At 42.3% G+C, this 20,699-nt stretch overlaps 1 protein-coding gene across 1 annotated transcript; it reads right to left on the reverse strand.

Moving 5' to 3' along the window:
• Nucleotides 1–449: 449 nt before the first annotated feature.
• Nucleotides 450–19,109, reverse strand: DYNLT3 (dynein light chain Tctex-type 3). Its single transcript, XM_074983395.1, has 5 exons — nt 18,963–19,109; nt 16,291–16,332; nt 7,356–7,479; nt 5,791–5,868; nt 450–3,749 (listed from the first exon to the last, which is right to left on the reverse strand). Exons 1-5 carry the CDS (start codon nt 18,990–18,992, stop codon nt 3,673–3,675), a joined length of 351 nt encoding a protein of 116 aa, XP_074839496.1. The 5' UTR covers nt 18,993–19,109; the 3' UTR covers nt 450–3,672.
• Between the last annotated feature and the right edge of the window lie 1,590 nt (nt 19,110–20,699).

Here is a 20,699-nt window from a genome sequence, read left to right on the forward strand (position 1 = left end):
TTTTAAAAATCCCAATATGCTGAAGAAATGCAGTAATGTATTTTGGAGTAAATTATGACAAGAAATGTTTGTAGCTATAGCATTCACTGAGGAGGAAAAAAGTACAAAGTAGATAATGAAACAACTTCTAATGGGTCAACATTAAACAATGTAGAAAAAAGGCTGTTGCCCTAAAGTTTTGGTAATGAAGATAACTAGTTGAACTAATAAAAGTTATCTTGTAAAATACTAGGAAAGGCAATAAGAGAATGAATGTAATATTGGGGAGGGACATGAGAAATTGGCTCTACTCCATGAATTTTGGGGTACTTGCCAGGATAGATCCCTAGTTTCCAAAATATCTATGCACCTGTAATAAACATGTTCTACTTATAAAACAGTAAGAGGGGGAAGATAAAATAGCAAGCATCTTATATAATCTAATTTGATCATACCAAAGCTAAACAGAATCAAGGCAAATCATCTTTATTTTTGGTAGATACAAAATGAAAAAACTTTACAACTATCAATTCTTTCAAGATTTTTAGTGAGCTTTCCCACAGTGGAACTCCAGCACACCTAGTTACACGGAACAAGATATCACTTTGTATCTTATCTTCAAGTATAGGGAAAAAAAAACCAGAATAGCAAATTTAATGGCTATTAGGAGTATTTACTCCAGCTATGGCATATAAAGCTTATAAAATTAATGGTATAGCAGCTATCTCTATATTTTTACTCATTTGCATCTTACCCTAAACCAAATAATCTTTCTTAAGTTTCTTTATTATATATATATGAAATTCAGTGCACCATTCAAATATTTTGACACCATACTTGCCTCCTAGACAAATGCAATGTTTTAGAGCTTTACTCTATTTGTGCTCATACAAAAGCTGAATTCTGTTTTATTTATGCCTGGAAAGCAATAGATTTTGAACTAGTATTGTGTATTCTCAATGTATTTAGCTTCTAAGTTTTAGAGCCTTGTAGCTACTTTTTCATATAGTTTGAACAGGGCTGTTATAACTTATTTTTTAAGAACATATTTGCTGTTTGACCAAATCAGAGTGGCTCTGAAAAACAACTTAAAAAAAAATCAGAACTGCATAAAACAGAAGCAGGGCTTTCAAAGTCCATGTTAAAAAGCAAAGCACATTTATAGCAACTATTAGATAGTTACTATCTATTCTAAAGATGTGCAGGAAATCAGAAAAAAAATCTTTAAGGCTGTGTCTACACTAGCTCCCAACTTCAAAGGGAGCACAGTAAGTAGGATGTCGGGAGATTATTAATGAAGGACTGCAGTGCATATGCAGCACTTCATTAAGCTCATTCTGCTCCGTGGCAACTTCGAAGTGTTAAACTTCGAAGTGCCGGCTTGTGTGTAGCCGTGGCTAACCCATGGGTAGTTTGAAGTCTCTTTATGCCTGATACACTACTTATTCCTCAGGAGTAAAGGGACTTTGAAGTAGTCCAGGCACTTCGAAGTACCCGCGGGTTAGCCACGGTTACACACAAGCTGGCACTTTGAAGTTTAACATTTCCAAGTTGCCGCTGGGGGAGAATTAGTTGGGAGCTAGTGTAGACATAGCCTAAGCGGTATATCAGATAACGCAGAACTTAAAATAGCTGCAACTCAATGACAATAGCAACTTTACAACAATTAATACTTTCAAGATTTTTAGTGAGCTTTCCCACAGTGGAACTCCAGCACACCTAGTTACACAGAACAAAGTATCACTTTGTATCTTATCTTCAAGTATAGGAAAAAAAAACAGAATTGCAAATTTGTTAAGTTACTAATTTTTTATCATCAGTACAAATACTTGAACATTTGTATAATTTATGCCCCAATTCTGCAATTGCTGATATGCAAAAAAATTTTTACTCATCTTGTGACAAATCAATAGGATTGCTCATAGCAGTGAACTGAATACATGTATGAATGTTGCAAAATGGGGGCCTTTGTTAAGTTACTAATTTTAAGTTCCACAGCTGTTATACAAATTTAGACTCTGGAATATAGGCAATATTTATTTATAAATATAATTTAAGGATATGCTCTATATATTTGTGTTTAAAAAGAGGATAAGGCCCTTTTAAAAATGTGGGCATCCACCTACATACGCAAATTCATTTTTCACTCTGTATGACTGCTGTAAGTAACTTGGAGCAATCAAGTCCCAACTCTACCTCTATTGAAGTCAATGGGTGTAGAACTGGGCCCTTACTTAGGAAAGACCACCTACTCAAACAGGATCGGGAATGTTAATGATGCTAATGTCATGAATTTTCCTATATTCTTCCACTTACTAATCCAATCGGGCCAGGTCAGATTTAAACTAGTTTTAGTACCTTGGTGAATTCTTAAGAAATATGTATTAAGTGCTCACAAAGAATGGACCCAATCATGTTTCCACTGAATTCAAGGACAACATTCTAAACCGTATTTACAGAAAGATCATACCCTTTAAAAGGGCTAGAGTCTACCGAGGAAATAAATGCTTTGGCATGACAAAGTCATTTTGTGCCCCAAGCAGCATTAATATTCAAGTTTTGTGGGCTTTTTCCATTTGAACAAATAACTGTGGTGTTTATGCAGCATCAATATTTAATCAGATGAGAGGCTCTGAGTTTTCTCATTCAGCACCAGGAATAATATAAATGTAATTCTTAGTTTGTTTCCATTTGCATTTTAATCTTGCTGCTTCTTAACATTTGTATCCTTTCACCTTCCTTCTGCTGATTAAATTAATCTATCACCCTGTGAGTACAGTGTCAGGTTGCCCATACATTGCACGTGAAGGTGTGATTTTACAAGTTGCACCTCCTTGGTCCAGCATGATTGGGACCTGATGGGCCCTGAAAAAGAGAATTTGCCGGACCAGGGGAGGTCCAGGGCTTTTGACCCCAGGTGGCCCTGTGCTCCCTGCACTGCTGTGGCCCTAGTTTCCAGCCTCCCTCCCCTGGGACGCTGGCCCCAGCCCAGGCTCCCTGGGTCTGCCATGGGGTTCCAGCCCTCACCCCGTGTGGCTGCAGGGCAACTGAGGGACTCCGTTTCTATCCCCTGAGGCTGCGAGACTGGTGGAGGCTCGGGGGTCAATGGACGTTGCCAGATGAGAGAGTACCAGATTTGAGAGGTACAACCTGTAGTGTGAGTAGGCATGCTTGTGTTATTTTAATCTAGTTAGTATGGATAAAAGTAGTATAAAGTGGTGGCACAGGTTTTACCATGGGCTAGCAACCGAGTAAATACCCAGGTGCTCTCATTGGTTTGTATTTGGGCAGCTAGCCAATATATTCACTTCCAGTCTATCATACTATCGAGATTTAAGGCAAGTATGGGGATGCCTAACTGTGCTAGTCACACTTTCGCATGCATTGTAGATGTAATCCTTTGATACACATATCCATATTCTCATTTGATTAATGTCATGGCATCTCCAGTTTAACATATCATTCATATGGAATACTTAAACTGCTAAAGTTTCCTAAAGAAAAACTAGTTGTAGCTAGCTAAATCAAAACAATTTGTTTAGAATGTACACTTTGTGTAGTGGACTTTACATCATGCTGCATATCTTTCCTCTTTAGCACAGAAATGGTACTGAATAATGGTAATAAGCTTTGAGACTGACACTTTTTGATCTTAAAGGCTTTGGTGTAACTTAATATTTGTTCTCCAATCAGTTACAGGACGACAGCAACGGCAAAAATGTTGACAATGCAGTTCATAGTTCGGTTTTCCCATCTCACTGTGCAGGTTCCTAAAAGATAATTTTAAAAATCAGAAAATAAGCTTGTTTCCTGTGCCTTCGCTGTTAAATTCTACCACATTTCAGTGCAAAAGACCAGAAATTTAGATTAAAAATCTCCTCATGCTCATTTCTTTGTAAGGAAATGTAAAGAATTTATAATCCTATCCATAAAGATGAATTTACTCTTATGTTTTTCTCTGTGGAATACAGAGATTAATACTACCAAAACTGCATCAAATTTACACATACTATTATTTACTAATCAACTTAATTTTAAAGAAGATAAAACAACTAATACAGAAAATTATTTTCTCACTAGTATTCCTATTTCTTCATTACAGATCTCTGCACCTTTCTGACTGCTAACAAAAATAGCTTTTCCTCCAACTTTTGACTCTGCAGTTAAAGAGCAGAGAAATGCAAATTGCTGTGGGGTATAAGAAAGGAGTGAAATACTTTGATTAATGACTTCCTCATCAACTAATAATTTCCCCGATGACAGAGAATTATTTCTTGTTCTTCCCTGTCACTCAGTATTTAATAATTACTTAAGTTCAAAGCCTACATGGCACAGTCACAGAGAAAGAAGATTGGTTCAGAAAGAATTTTTAAATAAACTGATTGAAGAAATAGTTTTTTGTACCCTGTCAACAAGGATTTCACCCCCTCCATGTTCCACCAATGAACCAATAATTTCAAATCCTTTTATATGCTTTTCAGTTCTTTTGCCTTTTTGCTTCTAAAAGTATCTTCCCTGGCACAGTAAGAATTGAGTCATACTACACTTATAAAATTAATACCAGGGACCTCAAACCCAATTTACCTTAGGGCCAATGCCCGTCCTCAAATTCTCTTAGTGGGCCAGAGAGCACCCCTCTCTGGCAGGGCTCCAGGAGGGTGGTTCTCCAGGTAGTCTCTCTTTCCCCCACATCTCTCCAAGCCCTACCTTTTTCCCTACTCCGGGCACCCCCAGTCGTCCCAAAGGCTGCACCCTTCAGTACAATGTAGGGGAGAAGGCAGAGCAGGGGTGGGAAGAGACAGCACAAGGGCAGAGCATGGGCTTGACTTCAGGGAAAGATAAAGACCCTACCCGCCAACTCTGGCTGCAGGGAATCAACAGTGGCCGTGTGTGGACCAGAATATGGAAATGCTCGGGCCACAGATGGTTCCCAGGCTGTGAGTTTGAAGCCCCGATTAAGAATATAAATATGATTTTTTTAAACATGGAACGTAATGGGAAATGAGCATAAGAAGCTGCTGCTCTAGCATTTCTAAAATCAACAATATATATATACACCAATGAACTCTGATTTGAACATGCTTGTTTATTGGAACCAAGTTTCTAACTAATGCCTCAACTCAAGTCTTGTGTGTTAAATATAGTCTTTTAACCTTCTTTAACAACAGTGCCTCATTTTCAGTCCTTTCTACAGTACCTGAAGATTTGAGTCATGGTGGGCTTGAAATAATTCTAATAATCTTACAACACCCCATTGTGAACTGAAACAGAGGCACTTGGAAATAATGCAGAAGAATAAAATAAAGGAATGTGGCAACTGACTGCAAGAAAGAAATAAGAGGTATAAGAACACTAGTCAAACTATTTCTGTTTCAGAAAAAAAAAAAAGGTCAATTCTTTATTCATGCCAACTTCTTTGTTAGGGTAGGGCTGTCCATTTATTATAAGAAGGCAGATATTCACAACTGCAAGCTTACACATAGAGCATACACTACTAAGTCAGTGTCCCTACAACTGAAGATATTCTATGGGGACAAATCTGCACAATCTTTCTTTCAACTGAAGACTGCTTCACTGACATTGCTAATTTCACCATAGCAAGTGCATGCAGGCACTCAGTGTTCTCAGTCCGTCTACAGCTCATTCAGTTCTGCCTGCATCTGCTGAAAATGCAAACAAGGCTTCCAATTCTGGAGTTGGTGGCTTTTTGTAATCAACCCTTCAAACAGCAAAATACTATTTGCAACACAGCTCAGCAATAGGTAGCACCTCACTGTCTAATTTGTCTTAAGCCTGGATGAGGGCACTTACCATCAGTTGTGGTATCCCAAAAGCACGAGCTTGCTGTATGGAGACCAGCTCCACTCTTCTGCATCACTGCACAGGATACTGAAGGAGAGAGTGATAAAATCCGTATTTTCATTAATAAAACAAAAGACTGATGAATGTGCAGACTGATTGAAACTAGTGTCGTGAAACTTATAACTAAAAGACTCAGCACACAGTTAAAAAGACACATTCATTTAGTGACCATAACAAATACATAAAGGGAAGAGGATTTTTTTTAAATCACACTACTGTGTATAAGCTAGCATTTTACTAACCTGAAAACATTTATTTACCTAGGTCTCAAAACAAGGAAAGTTTCAGGCTCAGCCATGCAGCTGCTACCCTGACATTTATCCTACACATGCTAGTTCTGAGAGCTAGCATAAGTATGCATACAGAAGCAGAGGAAGCTTACCCCTAGCTTGCAGTTTAGACATAACCCTCACGCAGGGATGGACAATAAGGCTTTGGCTACTTGGCCAAGTTATCTTGAAATAACAGCAGTTGGCCTGTTGGCCCTGGTTTCCTTCCCCAGACAATGGCCAAGAATGGAAACTGCAGCCAATGGGAACTGTGAGTGGCCATGCCTACGGATGCTCAGGTAAATAAAGTGCCTGGTAAACCACGTCCAGCTGAAGGCTGCTTATTGCCCAGCTCTGGTCCAACTGGTATGTATGTAACTGCCTTCCAACAAAGCTCATTTGTATGACTAAGTTCCTTAATTATCTTTTGAAATATTCAGAATTAATTTGAAACTGAAAGGACAGCCATTCACTAAGCTGGTGTGGAATCATACTGTCCAAATGGTGCAGGAGAAATTGTGCTTTATGCAGATGGTGTTTTTTGGAACTCTTCAGAGCAGAAGCAGCATGTACTCCTATACCATCTTTTAAGAGGGTGCACCATCTAACATGATCCAATTGCATTTGAAGAAGCCAAGTGTCAGCATCAGATCCAGTTAGTGGGAGTCCTTGCACTTCCCAAGGGAAAGATGTGCTCTGCCATTGTGTCCAGACCATGTGTAAGGGCCAAAGTGGGCAGAGTGTACTTTTCCCCCTTTTGAGTTCTCCTCCACAAACAGTGGACATAATCTATCCTTTAGGATTCAATCATCTACTAAAAGGGTGTGTACTGTATACTGAACTTCAAGTACAAATATTTCTAAAATTCTTGCGGTAAAAATTTAGATTAATACAACCTACCCTCTCAAATGAGGATCTTTTGGTAGATGTAATAACTTTCTGTTTTCTTTACTTTCCCTTCCTTGATCTTTTTTAAAGGAAAGAGGAAAGATAATCCTCTGATTTACCTGATATAGGCACACTGTCAGCATTTAGCATAAAGTAAAAATGACAACAGGCAGTTTTATTACATATAAATATCTATGACTGAACATACATATAATGAAATAACAGACATTTTCTGGTTCTTAATCACCTGTTTGGGAGGGACTAAGAGTACAGGAGAAAACTGAAAGAGGGTATTGTTTTTTTAAACTTCAAAGAACCTCCTAGCCTGAAAACAAATATATAGATACTGGTACTTACCAATATATTTATATGTTTTTCCTAGTTTTACCAGATGTGTTAAAGATTGCTCCACTATAGTAGCAGTCCACTGATTGACTTTATTGTGATTGTAATCCATCTTGCCCAAAATTCCTTCTATGCACTGAAAGTAGAGAAAAATCAATTGCACTAATACTACATCAATATGAAATGACTCAAAACAAGACATATTTAATAGAGTAACCAAAAATTCACTAATCAATCCCAGAAAACTTGCAAGGCAACCGAGTATCAGAATAAGTTGTAATCAATTTAGCTCATTGTATGCCAGCTGCTGAATAAGGAAATAAAATGTAATTCAGCATCCACCAACTGTGGGAGATTTACTATATATTCTTCTGTCTAGCTCAAAGGTGCAAACTAATGTGTTAAAGTGAGGCTGTTAGTAGACATGGACTGCAGAGACCTTTAAATAGTTGAGACTGCAACATGACTTCTGCTTAAAGGAAAACCTTCTTTAAAATCTACACGCTTAGTCAAATTCTTATGAAATTTGGTGTGGCTCAGATGGGCACGGGATAGAGCTACTAACCCTAATATGAAGTACTCTAAAGAAAAAATAGCCATTTTTGTTTCTCATTTTTTGAAACAGAGCCAGAGACCAAGCTATTGATGTGATATGGATCATAATGGTCTCAAATTGTCTTATCAAGTTAGTGTATGGCGTCTGCTAAACACAAGGGGTATGTGGGAACCCAACTGAAAAAGGGTATTTAAGAATATGTTCGCTTCCCATGCACACATATGTTGCCTGAAAGGATTTCAGTTAATATATACCAATCAAGGAGAAAAAAAAATACATGAGGGTTTCTATGCAGCCAACTTTATGCTTGCCTGGATAGTTCACCAAGGCATTTATATGAGCACATTCCTTTGAATCTGATGTTTCTCATCTGAACCTTTGTACACCTGCAGAATAAACATTTAATAATAAGGTGTTTTATGTGTTTTTGTTTTTATGGAGAGGGTTTACTAAAAAAAAAAAACCAGCAGAACAACTGACATTAACCCAATCAAAGCTTTTGTTATATCAGAAGGGGAGGAGACAGAACTCTGGGGTGGGGAAGACAGGAAATGGTGAGACAGAAAGAAGGGTTGCAGCTCTGAGGGGGCAGTGAAAGAGCAAGGGACAACTTTCTGATCTTAGGGGCAGGTAGATATGGCTTCCCAAGACACAGAATGGAGGTTTGGAATGAACGGTGTGGTAACCTGACTGTGGAGAGAAAAGGAATGTCTGCTGCCAGAGTTACCAACATGTGGATTCTGAACAATTCCTGAAACAAAACTTTTAGACACCAGGGTGTACATCGTGACAGGCTAACTTGGGCTGAGACAAATGACCTGCACTGGCACTGTGTTTTACCCATTTCATGGTTTTCTAACCAGTGATTTTGAGGGTGTGGCCTACTTGATATTGTGGCAATTTACTTGGATGGAAATGATCTGGGTCTTATGCCTGATGTCACCTCATATAACATATGAGGAGCAGATTTGGGCCACATCAGAGATGCGTATCCAGGGACTGTGATAGGTTTTCTGATTTGGCTGAATGTCTGCATAATTGCAACAGCAGTAAGATGAAACCTATTAAGTGCTGGAAGAAGATTACTCATGGCTGAACAAACTTCTACTGTAATGAACCCAAACATTCTGAGCTCTGAAACCTCACTCTTTGAGGACCGGATACTTGTATTGGACAGGTGTGAGAGGAACTCTCTCTCAAACAATTAACTGTCTATTGTGGAATGGAAAAACATTTTTCTTGCTGACCCTGCCACAAATCCTACCCTCCAACCATTCTGAAACCTGAATAGGAATGTCATTCCACTGTAATAGCCCCTTTGTCTTCCTTTTGAAAGAGGCATGTTAATGAGCAGGTTCAAAAGATGCTAGAGGCGTTGCAATGAATATGCAGCACCTCATTAGCATAATGGTGGTTGTGGCGATTCAAAAGTGCGGCTTTTCAAATCACGCGCTGCCCGTGGAGACGGGACCTTCCGAAAGGACCCCCCCCCCAGTTTTCGAAAGCCCTTCTTCTGATCACCAGATGGGAAGAAGGGCTTTCAGAAACTGGGGTGGGGGGGTTCCTTTTGGAAGGTCCTGTCTCCACGGGTGGCATGTGATTCAAAAAGCCGCACTTTCGAATAGCTGCAGTGCCTCGTTAGCATCTTTTGAACCCTCTCATTAGAAAGGGACATGTGTAGACTGAGCCAGTTTGTTGCTAAACTCCAGAACTGCATATTAGCTGGGTAATTGTGGGAGGGCCAGGGGAGAGGTAGTAACAGCAACAGAAATGTTTGTATACCAGGGTGTGAAGTCATCACAAGTAGAGTACGTATCTCCCTCGTGGTGGGGAAAATGGGTATAGTAATGGGGAGGGTGCCTGGTTACATGGGGGAAATGTATTGTATGGATCAGGGGAATGGTTATGGGGGTGCCCCAAAGCAGACCTAGTGAGATCCAGCTGTGGTGCACACATGGGGGATAGGAATGGCAGAATGGTGGTAGCCTGGCTAGATTGGTGTCCAAATTGTGGGACATATGTACAACTGCCTAAATGATTACTAAGCCTACCACTAACATCTCTTCCTGTTAAAATGACCAGGAAATTCACTGGTAAGAAAAACTATACTAATAAAGAGAATTGAGTCAGGGAAGCAAAACTCAAACTTCTGAAAACTAGGAAAACTAGTTAAAGTTGCCTATGCAACCTTGACTGTGCCCTAATATGCCACTTTCACGGGTAATTTTTACGCTGCAACCCTAAGAATTGTTGAAATGTACAAGTTTTTACAATCTATTAACTCTCATCCTCTAGAATCCAGCTAACATTATGAATGGACAAAGTGGGGGAGGAGGGACAGGTTGCCCAGTATCACCTCCATATGCGCATACCAGATACTTACACTGGCCTTTGGCACTAAGATTCAAGATGTTATAGATTCTGGCTTATATTCTTAGCCAGTTCTCCAGAAAGAATACCACATGTGCACTTAAGAACCACTTCACAGCCTTTTACAACTCACAGGATACCATTTCAACTACATTTTCACTTAACAATCATTAAAATCCTCTCATCTTCTACACCATCATATTCTGCTGACAATAGCCTTTCTGTACAGTATGTTGATAAAGAACTTTCATCAATGATACATGCCACATCCAGAACATCAACACAGACTTTTCCTTTTCCTCATTCATGAGACAATAAAAAAGAAATTCTTTATTGTCACAATAATCCCCAGATCTCTCAAATACACCTCCACCAAGGACAGTCAATTACCGCCTCCAACATTCAATGCAGCTACACCAAACACTGATCACACTCTATTTCCTTAGAGTGCATGTAGATAAGAAATGCTTAGACTGCTGTCACAGCTTGCTAATTACAAAAATATCCTTTGTAATAAAATACCTGTGCCCTGTAAACTGTATAATGTGCACTTCTGCACTTAAATGATGAATCCTGCAGGGACACATGAAGATCTTCCCATTACTCCTGCACAAAGGGTGCAAAACAAACATCCTGTCAAATTACAATTAAGGCTTTACCAAACACTTCAAAATAATCCTCTTGCCCAAATGTACCTTTACCAAACAGGCCCAAGCACAGATACATGTGACACATGAGCACACCTAGACTGTATGCCAGTAACTCCCACTAGCTACTGCCAGCAATTGGGGCATACAGGGAAGGGTTAGAGTTCTTTGGCTGAGAATGAATGAGTTGCAAAAGCAAGTAAAGAATGTGCATTTGGCAGCTGAAGGGTTGACAGCGTAAAGATAAATCTTATCCAGGTGTATTATGACATTGCTAAACTCTAAGGCAAGGACAACTGTAACTATTCTGAAAATGAGGAGAAACGGTTGGAGCTTCACTCAACTCAACACTAGGATCACACAATGTCCAGCACTTTAATGTGTAGTGGTTTTGTTGTTGTGTTTTTTGACATTGAATATGTTCTAGCAATTTTGTCAAGAGAGGATTTTGAATTTATTTCACAGTGAGGAAACAACATTTTCTCATCACTCTTACTGGGGCTTTTTTTCTGGCAGAGTGCCACAGAATGGCATTCCACCACCTATTTTCCTGGTGCTACCATTTTTAAAAGGTGTCTGAGCCGCTCTGAGCTGCATATGACTTTTTAAAGAGCCATTTGTGGCTCCCACTGCTGCCGCTCTCTCCCAGCTCACAGAGCCCTGCCGCGATAAAAGAGGTCTCAATTGGTTTAAACAAACCAATTAAATTGAGTCCTATTACCAGCACAGCAGGGTACTGGGAGCTGTCCCTTTCGTGCTGTACACGGGGGAGCCAGAGGGAGCTGTGCAGCTGTGGGGGAAGGTGAGTGAATCCTGGGTTTGGGGTGGGGTGGGTTAAATCTGGGGGCAATGGTTTGGAGCTGGGCTGGGGAGAGGGCTGGCTAAGCTGCCAGGAGGCAATTTGGGTTCCAGCTTGGGCCCCATGTGGGGGGGTGCGATTCAGGCCTCGCACAAGGGGCAGTTAAGTCACCCGGGGGTAGTTTGGGCCCCTGAGGGGGGCTGTCTTGTGCCGCACACGGTGGACAGTTAAGCCTTTGGGGGCAGCTTGGGCCCTGCTGGGGGATGGTTAAGCTGACAGGGAGCAGCTCAGGCCCCGCTGGGAGGCGGTTTGGGCCCCCTACCAGGGGGGCAGTTGGGTTTCAGGGAGGGTGGGGAAGGGACAGTTTTGGGGCTTGAGTTCTGTCACAGTTTTTTCTAGAAGTAAAGTACTGACTCTTACTGAGGCACTAGGCTGAGGTATCACTGTTCAAGCAGTATGGGCTCCTAAGTATTGCTGAAACATTTTGTGAAAAAGACCTTTCAGTAAATCAGCATATTTAATGGGAATAACATACACTGGTTTAACCCAACAATGTAAATTTAAAATGATAAGCAGTCCTGTGTACCTTAGAGACTAACAAATATATTAGGATGTGAGCTTGCCACAAGACTGCTTGCTCTCTGTGAAGCTACAGACTAACACAGCTACTGCTGAGACTTAAAATGGTAAAAAAAAAAAAAAAAGCTTAAAGCGTTCTCCCTGTAAATTTAATCTCTTCCAACTCTAATTAAATGGCAGCCTCTACCATGAAGGAGTCCAGTCATGTGGATTCACTTGGTGAGACTAAATATACTGAACAGTCTTAAACTGTAAAGATATTAGAATATGAAAAAAGATCTATGTAATTCTTAGACCCATTTATGTAAAACCCTTGAATTCAACACCCAGTCTGTGCCCTGAGGGCAGGACTGATCAAATCCCTCAGGCAGTTTTGATCAACCTTTATATACTGTAACAGAGTGTAGCCATGTTAGTCTGTACTCCAACAAAACAAAGCAGCAGAAATGTAACAAAGACTAACAAAATGATTTATGACTTAAATATTTAAGAACTATGACTTGATTGGGATAACAGAGACTTGGTGGGATGACTCACATGACTGGAGCACTGTCATGAAAGGGCATAAACTGTTCAGGAAGAACAGACAAGGGAGAAAAGGAGGAGGAGTTGCACTGTATATAAGAGAGCACTTCAATTGCTCGGAACTCCAGTCCATAGAGGGAGAAAAGCCTGTTGAGAATCTACATGTCAAGCTTAGTGGTGTAGGCAACACCGGAAATGTGGTGGTTGGTGTCTGCTACAGGCCACCAAATCAGGATGATGAGGTAGATGAGGCCTTTTTTGGACAACTGAGAGAACGTTCCAGATCGCAGGCTCTCGTTATCGGCGGGGGACTTTAATTACCCTGACATCTGTTGGGAGACCAATACGGCAGTACACAAGCAGTCCAGAAAGTTTCCGGAGAATGTTGGGGATAATTTCTTGGTACAAGTGCTGAAGGACCTGACCAGAGGTCGTGCGCAGCTCGACCTACTGCTTACAAACAGGGAGGAACTAATAAGGAAGGTAGGGATAGGTGACAACCTGGGAAGCAATGATCATGAGATGGTAGACTTCAGGATCCTGACCAAAGGAAGGAAAGAGAGCTGTAAATTACACATCTTGGACTTCAGAAAAGCAGACTTTGACTCCTTCAGGAACCTGATGGGCAGAATCCCCTGGAATGCTACCATGAAGGGAAAAAGAGTCCAGGAAAACTAGCAGTATTTTAAGGAAGCCCTATTGAAGGCGCAGAAAGAAACTGTCCCGATGTGCAGCAACAGAAGTAAGTATGGTAGGAAACCAGACTGGCTTACCGGGGAAATCCTTGGAAAACTTAGGCACAAAAAGGGAGCTTACAAAAAGTGGAAACTTGGACAGATGTCTACGGAGGGATATAAATGTATAGCTAGAGAATGTAGGGCAGTTATCAGGAAGGTGAAAGCGCAACTGGAATTGTGAGTAGCGAGGAATGTGAAGGATAACAAGAAAAGTTTATACAGGCACGTTACCAAGAAGAATGTGATCAGAGAGGGCATGGGGATGACGGAGGTAACCCAGTGACAGATGATGTAGGGAAAGCTGGAGTATTTTAATGCTTTCTTTGCCTCTGTCTTCACGGGCAAAGACAGCTCCCAAACTAGTGCGATAGGTGATGCACTGTGGGATAAAGGTGGAAAGCCTTTGGTGGGGAAAGAACAGGTTAGGAGCTATCTAAAAAAGCTAGACGTACATAAATCCATGGGCCTGGACCTAATTCATCCTAGGGTTCTGAGGGAGTTGGCATATGCCATTGATGATCCCTTGGCCATTATCTTTGAAAAGTTGTGGAGATCGGGAGAGATCCCAGATCATTGGAAAAAGGCAAATGTAGTGCCCATCTTTAAAAAAAGGAAGAAAGATGATCCAGGGAACTATAGGCCTGTCAGTCTTACATCAGTCCCTGGAAAAATCATGGAGGGGCTCCTCAAGGAAGTCATTTTGAGGCATTTGGAGGAGGGGAAAGTGATCAGGAATAGTCAGCACAGATTCATAAAGGGCAAGTCATGCCTGGCCAATATGATTAGTTTCTACGATGAGATAACTGGTTCTGTGGATAGGGGAAAAAAATCAATGGATGCGATTTATCTTGACTTTAGCAAAGCTTTTGATACGGTCTCCCACAATATTCTTGTCAGCAAGTTAAAGGAATGTGGATTGGATAAATAGACAGTAAGATGGATAGAAAGCTGGCTAGAAGGTCGGGTCCAGCGGGTAGTGATCAACGGCTCGATGTCGGGATGGCAGTTGGTTTCTAGTGGAGTGTCCCAAGGTTCAGTTCTGGGTCCAGTTCTGTTCAACATATTTATCAATGACCTGGATGAGGGGTTGGATTGCACCCTCAGCAAGTTTGTGGATGACACTAAGCCAGGGGAGAGGTAGATATGCTGGAGCGGAGGTATAGGGTCCAGAGTGACTTAGACAAATTGGAGGACTGGGCCACAAGAAATCTGATGAGGTTCAATAAGGACAAGTGCAGAGCCTTGCACTGGGCTGGAAGAATCCCAAGCATTGTTACAGGCTGGGGTCCGACTGGCTTAGTAGTAATTCTGCAGAAAAAGACCTGGGAGTTGTAGTGGACAAGAAGCTGGACATGAGTCAACAGTGTGCCATTGTAGCCAACAAGGCTAATGGCATATTAGGTTGCATCAAGAGGAGCGCTGCCAGCAGATCCAGAGAAGTGATTGTTCCTCTTTATTAGGCTTTGGTGAGGCCACATCTGGAGTACTGTGTCCAGTTCTGGGCCCCCAATTATAGAAAGGATGTGGACACACTGGTGAGGGTCCAGTGAAGGGCAACCAAAATAATTAGGGGGCTGGAGCATATGACCTATGAAGAAAGGTTGAGGGAATTGGGTCTGTTTAGTCCGCAGAAGAGAAGACTGAGGCGGGGGGGATTTGATAACAGCCTTCCACTTACTGAAGGGAGGTTGCAAAGAGGCTGGAGAGAGGCTGTTCACAGTGGTCACAGATGGCAGAACACAGAACAATGGTCTCAAGTTGCAGTTGGGAAGGTCCAGGTTGAACATTAGGAAAAACTGTTTCACTAGGAGGGTGGTGAAGCATTGGAAAGGTCTACCTAGGGAAGTAGTGGAGTCTCCATCCCTGGAGGTGTTTAAGTCTCGCTTCGACAAAGCCCTGGCTGGGCTGATCTGATGGGCTTCGGTCCTGCCTTGGGCAGAGGACTGGACTTCATGGCTTCTTAGGTCTCTTCCAGCTCTATTGTTCTATGATTTATTTGGTGATGAGCTTTCGTGTCCCATGAAGGCTCATCACTGAATAAATCATTTTGTTAGTCTTTAAAGTGCTACATTTCTGTTGCTTTGTTTTCTTTATATACTGTGACAATTACAGGAAATAGGCAGGACTGTTGACTTCCATTTTTTACTTTATTGTTGTTTTATGTATGTTTATTCAAAAATATTAAAGACTACTAGTCTCTCTAGAGCTGTTTTACTGTCGGATAACAGTATGGTACTGTTAGATATGTTTCTGAAATGGGGGATGGACACTTGGCTTAATTCCTAGTAGCAGGTTTGAAAAAAGTATAATATTTCTCCGTACCAAGTCTAATAATATAAAGAGCTGAAACGTTTATCTGACATTGTTTTTGTGTTTTCTAGGCATACTGGAACAATTTCTGAAATGTGCAGCTTGACAGTGCACACAAAGAAGGACTTGCAGTCTGCAAAGTCCTTATAAAATCTCATTTTAAGACTTGGTATCCTACTGAATTCAACAGGATCTGTAAGCAATAAGCTTCACACTACTCAGTTGTTGGTTGCCATAGTGTTGCATTTAACAATTTCTATTACAGATTATTCATTGTCATTTACTTTCCGTTTGTATAAAAAGGCATTAAAATCGGTCTTCAATATCGTATTTAAAAGCTAGAATGTATTACTGAAAATGATCTGATGCTTTTTGTAAATATTGTATTTCATTCAAGTCACTAAAATTGTTAAACATAGCCTACCTCCTTAACAATGTTGTGGGCTTCCTCAGCATTGAACACCATCTATAATTTAAAAAGATGAAATTATAATCAGTTACTTAAAGAATTTCATTTTATTTGGAGGACAAAGGAAACAGTTGGGATATAGTTTTTCTTACCCCAACTAGAAAAGGTATAGCTCAAGTACTACATCCAGTCAAATTATATCCGAACTAGATCAAAAAAGCGGTGTTGTTAATACCTCTAAATTCTCTAACACAACATAGCTGCCACCTGGTATTAATTCCCGTGCTACACCACTTCAAAGAGAGAGGTTTTAAAGGCTGGGGCATGGATGCCAGCATCCAACACCATTTTTCCGTATCATAAAAGATTCTTACCCCATGCCTCTAGGCTTGCCTTATGCATCCTCATGGCCGTGTCTACACTAGCCAAAAACTTCAAAATTGTCATGCAAGTGGCCATTTCAAAGTTTACTAATAAAGCACTGAAATACATATTCAGCGCCTCATTAGCACGTGGGCGGCCACGGCACTTCAAAATTGATGCAGCTTGTACAGACGGGGCTCCTTTTTGAAAGGACCCTGGCTACTTCAAAGTCCCCTTATTCCCATCTGCTCATAGGAATAAGGCGACTTCTTTTCGAAAGGACCCCGGCTACTTCGAAGTCCCCTTATTCCTATGAGCAGATGGGAATAAGGGGACTTTGAAGTAGCCGGGGTCCTTTCAGAAAGGAGCCCCGTCTGGATCAGCCGTGTGGCGATGAGCTGCATCAATTTCAAAGTGCCACAGCTGCCCGCATGCTAATGAGGCATTGAATATGTATTTCAGAGCTTCATTAGTAAACTTCAAAATGGCCATTTGCATGGCCATTTTGAAGTTTTTGGCTAGTGTAGATGTAGCCCATGAGCATCTACCAGAACAAATAACTGAACTGAACTTTACACACAATGCAGGAGTAGCACAAGCAGGTCCAGTTGTGGGCCCTAGCCCTAAATCAAACTACTCCCACTAAAACCATTCTGCCATTTTCAACTTCTCTGTGCTCTTTGAAAGCTCAAGAATTGTCCTAACGCTACATTCTCTTTCTACACAGGAAGACAGGGAAGAAATAACCAGTTGTGTGGATTTATTCAGAATAAACTTTATTAACTGAACCTTCTGCACTTTTTTGCTCACCTTACCTCAGAATCCCTTCATCACAGAGAGGAAGAAGCCTTCTTTCAGATGATTTTTTCACACCTTTTCCCTGGCAGTTATTTTGTATGTTCTCTGGGGAAGCAACTGCTCTAGCTTTGCTTCAAACTCCTACCTACTCTTTACCAACGGAGTTATAAGGAGCAGCTGTTGGTACAGGTTTGAGGCCATGCAGCTCCCACCTCTGCCAGACTCAAGGGCTGTGTCCACACTAGACTCTCCTTTCGGAGGGGCTATGATAATGTTGCACTTTGGGATATGCTATTGAAGTGGTGGTATGAGTATGCAGCGCCTCATTAGCATAATGGCAGGCATGGGTGCTTTGAAACTGCCGGTTTCAAAATGCAGCCACCCATGTAGCCAGGGTGCCTCCTGAAACGACGCCCTGATTTCAAAAGACCCTTCTTCCCATCTCGTTTTGGGAAAAAGGGGCTTTCAAAATCAGGGGTACACTTCGAAAGGCCCCCTGGCTACATGGGTGACTGCGTTTCGAAACCGGCAGTTTCAAAGCTTGTGTAACTATCATGCTAATGAGGTGCTGCATATTCACAACAGTGCCTCATTAGCATACCCCAAAGTAACACATTACATAGCCCCTCTGAAAGGAGGGGCTAGTGTGTCCACAGCCTAGGTTTCTTCCCAGCCTTTTCCCAATTTCAATCTCTACCTCAGTAGACAAGGAAGTGCTAGTTGCTCCTTCCTGTGACACAAGAATTAAGCCTCAGGGAGGTGGCCATGTTCATCTTTATCTGCGAAAACCATGAGGAGTCCTGTGGCACCTTAAAGACTGGACTCCTTTTTGCTTTTACAAGACTTAGGGCTCTTCATATGAAATTAACAGGCAGCATGATTAAAACAAACAAAGGCAAATATTTCATCACGTAACTCATAAACTGGGGAACACCCTGTCAGAGACTTTTGTGAAGGCCAAGACTATCCCAGTGTTTAAAAAAGTAGGTAAGACGCTGGAAGATGGGTCCATCAATGGCTACCAGCTAGGCTGGGCGGGGATGGTGTCCCTGCTCTCTGTGCCAGGGCTGGAACGGGCGACAGGGGAGGGATGGTTGGATGATTACCCGTAATGTTCTCTCCCCCTGGGGCACCTGGCACTAGCCACAGTGGGCAGACAGGACACGGGGCCAGATGGACCGTGGTCTGACCCAGTGTGGCCGTTCCTATGATCTCAGCAGGGCAGACAGCGCTGTCCCAGCCAGACAGGCGGAGGGCGCAGCCCCCGACCGCGGCCGCGCTCCCCCGCCTGCTGCCAGCTCCTGCTCAGGTGGCCAACGGGCAGCCAGCGCCCGTGCCAGCCCGCCCGGCCGGCGGGGAGTGAACAGCTGAGCGCCCCGCCGGGCACAGGCGCCGCAGCCCCCTCGGTCACACCCCGCTGCTGCCGCACAACCGGACCGCGCTGGGCGGGGCCCGGCCGCAGCGACCCCCCAACTCCCGCCCACCCGGGGGCTCCGGGCTCCGGGCTCCGGGCTCCGGGCTCCCACCTCGTCGTTGCGGGGGTGAAACTCCTCCATGGCCCGGCTCCGGCGGCAGCTCTGAGCGCGGCGCGGCTCCGCCCCCCGCGGCCCGGCCGGTCTGCGGGCCTCCCGCGGCAGCGACCCCTGCCGGGCGCCGGGCGGGAGCGGGTGCAGGGCTGCTGGGGGCGGGGAGGGGAGGGGAAGAGACCCCTCGCGGTTGGCAAAGGGCCGGTGAGTGCCCGGCCTGTGCCGCAGTAAGTGGGCGGGGAGAGCCCCTCTGCCTGGGGCGGGGCCAGAGCGCCTGTGCAAGGGACATCAGTGCTCCTGCGTCCCCACGCCCCCCATACAGGCTGGAAGGGGCCTGTGGAGTTACTGTGTATGTGTGAGTGTTGGTGAGTGTGGTTGTATTAGTGGGTGTGTTGTTAGTGGGTGTCGTCTGTGTTAGTGGGTGTTAGCAGGTGGGGGTGTCTTTCGTTTTTTGTTTTGATCACTAGAAATATGAAGATACCAAAGCTGGCTCCCCCGGGCTTGCTGGAGAACTCCGCAGATTTCAGGCGCCGCGCTAGGGACAGGGGGTGTCACTAGCTACGGTGCCGGGTTGGCACTCACAGGGGCTTGTTTCTCTTCCTCTCTCTGCAGTTGTTAAAAGTGCGTGATTTAGGGCAAATCATTAAATTCTCAGTGCTTATATTTTCCCTGATGAAAAGTGCATCTACTGCTATGGCACCTTTGTTAAATCACTTTGCAATCTTGTGGTGAATACCATTGAATCAATTCTCAGTATGAGCTTTTGCACCTACCCCTTCATTGGGGCCTGAGGTAGTGGGATCTTTACACATGGTCTTTCCCCTGTGAAACCTTGACATTGAGTTAAAACAAACATCTTAAACAGCTGGAGGAAAAATCTTCCACCCTCAGTTGTTCATTTTTAATTTTTTTTAACCTTGTAACCTCAAAATCCCTTCAGTTTGTTATTCACAGAGTTTTGGAGCAGGCAAAATGTGAATTGTTAGTCTTTAAGAGAGTAAAATATATTTTCAGATCTTCATATGTCATAAAGCAGCATACAAATCTATGAAACTCTTTTCCTTTTGCAGTCTGCCTTTAACAGCACCCTGTGTTCTCTGTAGTGACCCTATTGTATCGGCAAGATCTCCCATGAGACAGAATTTGAAAGAGAATTTGCTTTTATTGTTTCTAAATGTTGACTGTGTGCACAATACTACACAAAACCTAAAGGCAGTCTCCTGTGCTAACTTGGTCTGAAAGTGCCTTTTTGTATATTTGTCATTATAGTCAATTTTTGTGGCATCTTTAATTACAAAGGATCTCAGAGCATTTTTCCAACGTCAGCTGATAACCAGCAAAATCAGTTCTCAATTAACACTGTCAAACTAGTCATCCCTGGAAAAAAAATTCAGTTGTTCAGCTGGGTATAGCAGTGCTCTGTAACAATATAATAAAGTAAGAATATCATTTGGAAACTGCAGCTGTAGGTGGACAAATGTAAATAAGAAATTATGCTTGAGATTTTTTTTCCTTAGAATTGGGTGGCATTTCCTTTTTTATTCCATACTAGCATGTTTCTGTAATTGTGGAAGAATCTTCTGTGATACAATATGATGGAATATTACCATTTATATAATTGATATTACCATTGTTATGCAGTTGCAACAAATCTTACACAAAGAATGTCATGTAAGGTGTGAACGGAAAAGTTGAACTTTATCAAATATAATTATCTTGGTTAAATCCAATTATCAT

The sequence above is a fragment of the Carettochelys insculpta genome, chromosome 1 (assembly GCF_033958435.1).
Source record: "Carettochelys insculpta isolate YL-2023 chromosome 1, ASM3395843v1, whole genome shotgun sequence".
In the NCBI taxonomy this organism is placed as follows: Eukaryota; Metazoa; Chordata; order Testudines; family Carettochelyidae; genus Carettochelys; species Carettochelys insculpta.